Raw genomic sequence first — 7,661 nt, forward strand, 5'->3', positions numbered from 1 at the left:
CACCGCGCGAAGACTCCAGAGCGGCGTCCTCAGAACACTCGTAAAACCCAGTGGGAGAGACGCATCTAGAGTCAGTATAAAAAGGAGTACCTGGAATAAACTCTTCGTCAGAGGAGTCACAGTCAGAAGGATATTCTCGCAGACCATCAATGGCCGCGCGACCACGAGGCTCAGAGGAGACAGGAGAGCTACGAGATGGAACTTTCGCTAGATTAGAACAGTTTCCCAGTTTAGCAGGAATACAACCAGTACAGAACTTTCGATTTTTGGTGCACTGGCATCGCAAACAGTGGCTCTGACTCTTACAGGGACAGCAGCTTTCTTCTGCCATCTTGACCGCGTGGGCTATATACTTGGGTATTTTTCAAAAATTGGCCATTTAAAAAAAATGGCCATAACTTTAAAAATTGAAGCCGGAATCAGCTCAAATTTCCTACATAGCATAAGGGCATCAATATACATCAAAAAATGTAATAAAAATTTGGGGTGATTTCGGAGCCATTTTTTTGAAAAAAAAAACCATGGGCTATAGCCTTGGGTATTTTTCAAAAATTGGCCGTTTTTAAAAAATGGCCATAACTTTAAAAATTGAAGTCGGAATCAGCTCAAATTTTCTACATAGCATAGGGGTATCAATGTGTATGAAAAAAGGTAATAAAATTTGGGGTGATTGCGGAGCCATTTTTTGGAAAAAACCATGGGCTATAGCCTTGGGTATTTTCAAAAATTGGCCTATATTTGTGCATCATTATACACTACATTGTTACACTGCTAATGATTATTATTATTATTGTTATTATTGTTGTTGTTGTTATTATTATTATTATTTTAGTGTATGATTTGGAGCCACAGAAGCTAACTGGTGTTATAAAGTACATTGGTAAAGTTGACAAGGAATACGTTGATAATAGAATATATGTTGGAGTCAAACTTGATGAACCAGGTACTGCATAATAATAAATGTACAACTGTACATGTACATGATGTATAGCTGGTTTTAACTGGGCGATGAAAGTAACACCTAAAATTTTGGTGTCATTTTATTTCTAAATTGCCGAAGAAACTTTGCTGAATGAAAGTGTTTTAGCCATCACTTTTATAATAGCAATAAAGTGTGTATTTATTATCTTTTTATTTATTAATTCCTGTAGCTGGTAACATGAATGGTATTTACAAAGGAAAGAGATACTTTGAGTGTTCAGCAGGTCATGGTAGAATGCTACACATCACCAACGTACTAGCAGCAATGCCTAGACAAGTAATAACCACTCTACTGTATTACTACTAGTATATCATTAATTTGCATGATTTGTTAAAGAGCACAGTAGGGCACCTTTTTTTCAAGGGCTGTAAATTTCGTAGATATTTATTTTTGCAGATTTATTTTTCACGAATTTATGCCATCTGCCATTTTATACTGTATTGATTTGATTTTTGCAGAAGTAATTTTTGCAAATCTTTAAAAATTGCAAAAACCGCAAAAACTTTCAGCCCTTGAAAAAAGGCACCCTACAGTATTGTGTAATCATGTACAAGCTACACTGTGTGCTACTGGGGATAAGTTTCAATTTGCATATTGGGTTATTGATCCCCTTGTCATTAGATAGAGCCAGCATACTGAGCATGGAGCTTCTGACATTTGTTGCTGTTATTATTATCATTATGATTATTATTATTATTATTATTATTATTATTTATTGCAGGGTATTGTGTATAAGCCGTTACAGTTTTCAATGGATTCTGGTAGTTATGAAGAAGAGAGGAAGCAACTACTCCAGTCATCATAGAAATAGCAACAGACACTATAGACTAATGATATAAACCATTGTATTCTTATATACACTTTCATTGTACATTGTATTATAGTTTTTAAATAATAACCACAAACAACTTTGAGCTAATGTAAATAGAGCCTTATGCAATCATGGCCCTTTGCTACTGCAGTATTGCAGAATCATTAATAGCATTAGGCTATTATTCGATATAACTTTGATAATTTTGTGCCTCCTCTATGGTTTATGCATTCTCATTATTATAATACCATGCAAGATGATTTATTGGCAAGAGTAATATTCGGCAAATTATTTGCTGTGAAAGTTAATTGACAAATTTTATATTGGTGATTTTGTGCCATGTGCTATTCAGTATGCTCAGATTGAAGCTTAATGGCAGCTTTTATATTGGTGATTTCTTTGTAAAACTGCTGATTGCCAATATTAATTCCTCGCCAATTAATCATCTTATATGGCATTTGAATTTATGGAAAAAAATATTACTCAAGATCTAATAGTAATGAAATTGAGACCTAATAATAAAATTGATAGTTAAATGATATGAACTATTGGTAGTGGTCTGTGTGGTTGTTCTTTTCTGTGTTTATCAATCAATATCTTCTTTTGATTTTTAAGAGCATCCTTCAGGAGAGGAGGACAAGTATACTTGTATACAGTATTAATCTCAATATATTCAAGTGATGGATGGATGAAGATTGTTTCATATAAACTTTGTACCAGTTCTTTCCAGTTAGGTTGATAGAATGCATACTTTGAGCTATGCTTCCAGTTTTTAAAGGATTTATATCTACTCCATATCTTCAGTAGTCTGATGGTTGCATGTGACTGTAACATGTTAGTAACAGCAGGTACAAACTGTTCATAAAACAATATTGCCATTATTTGTTCCTTCTTTTTCTCACTAAAGTTACTGTATGACTGATCTAGTTTGAAGTACACTTGAAGTTCTGTGAGATCATTTTTTTGAGAGATGACATTAATAAAAGTTCTTATTTCTTCATTCAATGGAATGGATATACTCAACTGCTGTAGACTGGTGTTGTGTCCGAGACCAGTTGTTAGGAAGGACAGGAATGAACTGGGAATGGGAGTGTAACTGTGGTTGTCATTATCAATCTCAAGATATTTCAGTGTTTTGTTTTGTGTTAGCATGTCTTGTAGACTAGTACCTATACTGCTGGTATATACTCTCTCCTCCTCTATCTCCACACTCAGAGCTTTAAGTGTAGTATTGGTTTGTAGAATAGTAAATAGTTCAATAGCACTCTCAGCTGTGTTTAGTAGTAAAGTGAGTGTATGTAGACTGGGATGAGAGAGAAATAGAAGATGTGGTGGGTATGGATCATGTAGCATCAGACAGTGTAACCCTTTGATATGTGGAAGGAGTGGTGATGTCACCAGTTTCATACTCATCCATCTTCTTCCTATCTCTAGAGCAGTCAGTGGTGTGTTCACCTCTACTATATTCAATGATGATGGTAGGAGTTCATCAGGTACTGCTAATGAAAGAGTTTGCAATGTGTTGTTGTCCTTTAGTAACTGCTCTATTACTCCATCAGGTAGAGGAGGAGTAGAATTATATCTATTCATAAGTAATATTAATGATGTTATTGTTTCATTTCTTGTTACCCCTCTAATAAAATTGGTGATGGTACCTTTTATTTCATTCTCTACATCATACTCAATCTTCATTTCTTGTAGTGTTGAATTCATTTCTATACATTCCTCAAGTTCAGTACACTTGTCTGTGTAGTATGTATTGTCAACTGTTGGTATAGTAGGATACGCCATCAATAAATGCAGTATCTTCAATTGAGGAAGATTGAGGAACTGTAACAATACAAGACAGGGAACATAATGGCCACCATGTAATCCACAGTAGCACTCTTGAATATTGCATAGAAGTGATGGTTGTAATAATTTGTGTATTAATAAAAAAGTGGGTCCTTTCAACTCTGCCTTCAGTCTCTTACACTGGGTCTGTAGTGAGTTATTTGTTAGTCCAGCAGTGAAGACTAATAGTTCCTGGTTAGATACAACCCCCAGGTCCAAGGTATTCCATGTTGTGTTGGAATTGTTTATACAATAACTGAGACACAACCAGTCAAGCAATGATAATGATACTCCATACAGACACAGTGAATGGTTGTTGATGGATTGTGCTAATACTTGACATAATGTTGTGTTCTGTGATTCATACAGGAGTTGAAGAAGAAGAATGGGAACATTGTCAAAGTCATCAGAACTGACATGATCCACAACCAAATCATCCCTCCATTTATACTTAGGATTCTGATAGAAGTACGGCAGATAAAAATTGTTAAGTCCAAAAAATGGTTTCCTCTTACACTGTAAGTCAAGTTGTTGTTTATTAAAATACTGTTGATAGCTCCCATGTTTAAGGTGAGTTAGACCTGCCACAAACCTCAGACACATTCGAAAGTGATCATCATCAAAGTGATCCTTAAACACTTCCTCTGTCTTCTCCTCATGCTTAGCTATCCACCATGCAGCTAGGAATTCCTGTATACTCAAGTGAAGGAACTGATACTTCTCCTCATCATATTCTGTGAATGCTGTCATCAATCCAAGATAGTCTTCCTTGACTGCCTCACTCAGTGACTGTAGTTGATGTGAAGAGAATGTCATTCTTGTATTAGCCAGGTTAGTATTAGCCAGGTTAGTATAAGCTAATTGACACATCTCTTGTAAAGGTTTAGCTAATTGTGATGGTAATGAAGAAAGACTACCTAAAGTATATGGGTTAATGTCATGTCTTGGTTTTATTTCCACATGTCTTCTGATAGTTTGTAGGATAAAGTTCTCATACAGTTGAGTAAGTGTTGTTGGTAAGTGTCCTCCTTCCTTACAATAAACTAAGATGACCATGGAACAGACTAGTGGTACATAACACAATGATTGGACATCATTTCGTACTTTAAGATCAATAATGAGTTTCACTGCTAGTCGTGAGTCCTTATCTGTGGGTAATTCAGCTTCATCATCACTTTCAACTTGATCATCACTTATTTCACGACTTTCATCATCACTTTCACTATTGGGAATGCTTTTACTATGCAAGTATTGAATAATTTTTTGTGCTAGTTTTGTATCTTTTTGAAGTGTTTGTATAATTACTGTTGATATTTCTTCCTTAGCAAACCCAATGACCTGAATATGTCTACTGAGAGTATCCATTTTCAAAAGTGAAGAGGAGGCATAGCTACGAGAGGTAATAATTACTGAACATTGGTCTAACTGCTTTCTATGAATGATACTAGCAGCTAATGAAGACTGTCTGAGTTGTTCACTTAGTTCATCCCAACCATCAAAAATTATCAGTAATCCTTCTCCATCCCTCTCCTCAAACCATTCAGGTACATTTTTAAATCTATTAAGTTGATGCACAAACAGGTCAGCTAGTGTAGTAGCTGTAGCTATCTTGCTATTCTTTAAAGGACAGTAAAGTACTAAGTCATACTGTTGGTGCGGAAGTGTTCTATTAGACCACATATTTAACAGTTTACGACAGAGTGTTGTCTTGCCAATACCAGGAGGACCATCTATTACTACTCTGAGAGACAGAGAACTATCTGTGGGTTGGAGGACATCTTCAACACTTATCTCTTTGTGTCCAGTTAGTTTAACTGTTTTATCAACTTGTCCTCTTAGCATATGCCAAGCTGATTCTGCTTGTGTGCTGGAGTCTTGTTTTTCTACTAGTGCTAGTCTCCCAAAAAATTTTTTTCCAATTTTTGGTGGCCAGTCTGTAGCAACAATAGGTTGGTGTTTGTAGTGTTGTCTCATATTGTCAGCATATCCTTGAACATCATCAGGTATTGAACTAATGGGTTTAGCTACATCAGACTGACCTATTGACCAAGATACATAAAAACATTGTATGCACATTAAATTGTTTCTACCTCTTGTCTTAACAACTGTTGTATTGGATATACCATCAACTGGTGATGCATATGAACTGACATTATCAGGCATAGACTGACCTAATGTATTGAGATATAATGACTATATTGATCACTGATAATGTACACACACACAAAAATATAGATTCATTTTATTGACATTAATTTTCATACCTATATATGCCAGAAGGTTAGATTTTGCTTTGCCCAGTTGATCGGGAAAATCATGACACAGTTTTATTAATGTATCCCAATTGACATCTTTATTAGCATCAAACCACCTCTGGAATACCAAAATAAGATTGTCAGTTGCTGTTCCTGGTATTGGTTTGAGATCAGACACATATACATTCAATCCATTCCCTATTGTCATGTATTGATGAGCAGAAGAAGTAAATATCTTTGTGACGGCTGCCATGGTAAGTGCCTTTTCTATAATAAAGGTATCATTGCTAATAATTGTAACTTTCAAAACTATAATGAGTAATAATTATTTTTTAATCAAGTGTAGAGTTATGTTTACCTGTTATAGGACCAGGACTAGTACTGATTTCCATATCATCTTTATCTGTCACTTTGTCTTCAATAGTTCTAGCTAGTTCATTCTCTTTACATTGTTTCAAAGCATTAATGACATCTCTCCATGATGCTGTAGGATTAACTTGTAACCATCTCTTATGTAATGCCTCCATCCTGAGGTAAGAGCTTCCTTTTGATTTAACTATATCAACATCAAGTTGTGTTATCCCATCAAAAAGACAAAGAGCGAATTGTTCCCAGTCAAGAAGAGGTTCAAGATATTTTGCAAATAAAAGACAAGTTGGTTGATCATCAGTCATAGGACCAGGATTGAGTTCAACATCTCCTGATAAGAGGAGGATAAGAAATAAAACCAAATAGTAGATCAGGTCAGAGCTACTGCCAATAGTAGCTATAAAAAAGACTAATGACTGGAGGCAGTGGATCATAACAGTAACAGTAATTATACCTATTGTAAATACACTGCATGATAATATTATATAGGTCTACTGCTAGTTTGTTTACCAGTTGGAGGAATATAATTGAGCTTCATATATCTTAATAAAGATAAAAGAAGAGAAACAATAAGAGACAGAGCTGCTGGCAGTTTAGATGTCTTCTCTCCTGATGTAGTACTGCCTGACTTGCTGTCTACTGCAGCTTTGAATGAGTGAGAGTGGCGGCCATTAGCCGGTCTACTGGAGGCAGCTTGACAGTAGTTCCACAGTCCAATACTTGCTCTCCATTGAGAGACATCAATCATCTTGTAATTATTATTATTATTATAAATGACGTTGCAGACCAGTAGTTCCTTTATCCAGTGACTAATGGTAAAGAGTACAATAGAAGTGAGTGTATGGTGTACCTGAACTATATGGATCATTAATATTATGCTATGACAAGATTCTGTCAGTAGATAGTGATTGGTATTTTACAGTAATTCCTAACCCATCTCTATCTCTCTATGCTTAAGTAGGGGGCATTATAGGAGTATTTTACAAGTGATTTTAACTTGATTTTGTACTAATTACTGAGTAGTTACAAGTTCGTACAAATTACATGATTGTATACAGCAGATTTACTTCAGAACTTACCTTTAAAATGATGCAACAAGATACAGGTACAGTGACTAGAGGTAGCTTCACTATATCAGGGTAGAGTACAACAACAAGACTAAGTACAAGACGGTACAAGACGCTAGGACAGCAAATTGCAAAGAAAGAACGAGCTCCGCCTTAATGGGTGTTGCCTATTTGAAATGGGTGTGTCCATGATCATACACCATATCATAGATAATAGAGTAAATGAAAGGGATTGGAAACGGAAGCGTGGGCGTGGCAAACCTCCATTCATTTGTATTGTTGCTAAGTAAACAGAGGAGGGTTGGGATTTTTTGACCGATTTTGGAGTAAAAAACTGGGATTTC

At 35.6% G+C, this 7,661-nt stretch overlaps 1 protein-coding gene across 1 annotated transcript; it reads left to right on the forward strand.

Moving 5' to 3' along the window:
* Positions 1–759: 759 nt before the first annotated feature.
* Positions 760–1,863, forward strand: LOC109587043 (centrosome-associated protein 350-like). Its single transcript, XM_020003265.1, has 3 exons — positions 760–943; positions 1,152–1,258; positions 1,704–1,863. Exons 1-3 carry the CDS (start codon positions 775–777, stop codon positions 1,785–1,787), a joined length of 360 nt encoding a protein of 119 aa, XP_019858824.1. The 5' UTR covers positions 760–774; the 3' UTR covers positions 1,788–1,863.
* The last annotated feature ends 5,798 nt before the right edge of the window (positions 1,864–7,661 follow it).

The sequence above is a fragment of the Amphimedon queenslandica genome, unplaced genomic scaffold (assembly GCF_000090795.2).
Source record: "Amphimedon queenslandica unplaced genomic scaffold, v1.1 AMPQUscaffold_12704, whole genome shotgun sequence".
Classification (NCBI taxonomy): domain Eukaryota; kingdom Metazoa; phylum Porifera; class Demospongiae; order Haplosclerida; family Niphatidae; genus Amphimedon; species Amphimedon queenslandica.

Excerpts from the sequence above, each read along its gene's own strand:
- LOC109587043 (XM_020003265.1), top strand. The coding sequence starts at position 775 with ATGATTATTATTATTATTGTTATTATTGTTGTTGTTGTTATTATTATT. Across the intron at positions 944-1,151 it reads AGTCAAACTTGATGAACCAG|CTGGTAACATGAATGGTATT; the intron begins GTACTGCATAAT and ends TAATTCCTGTAG. Across the intron at positions 1,259-1,703 it reads TAGCAGCAATGCCTAGACAA|GGTATTGTGTATAAGCCGTT; the intron begins GTAATAACCACT and ends TATTTATTGCAG.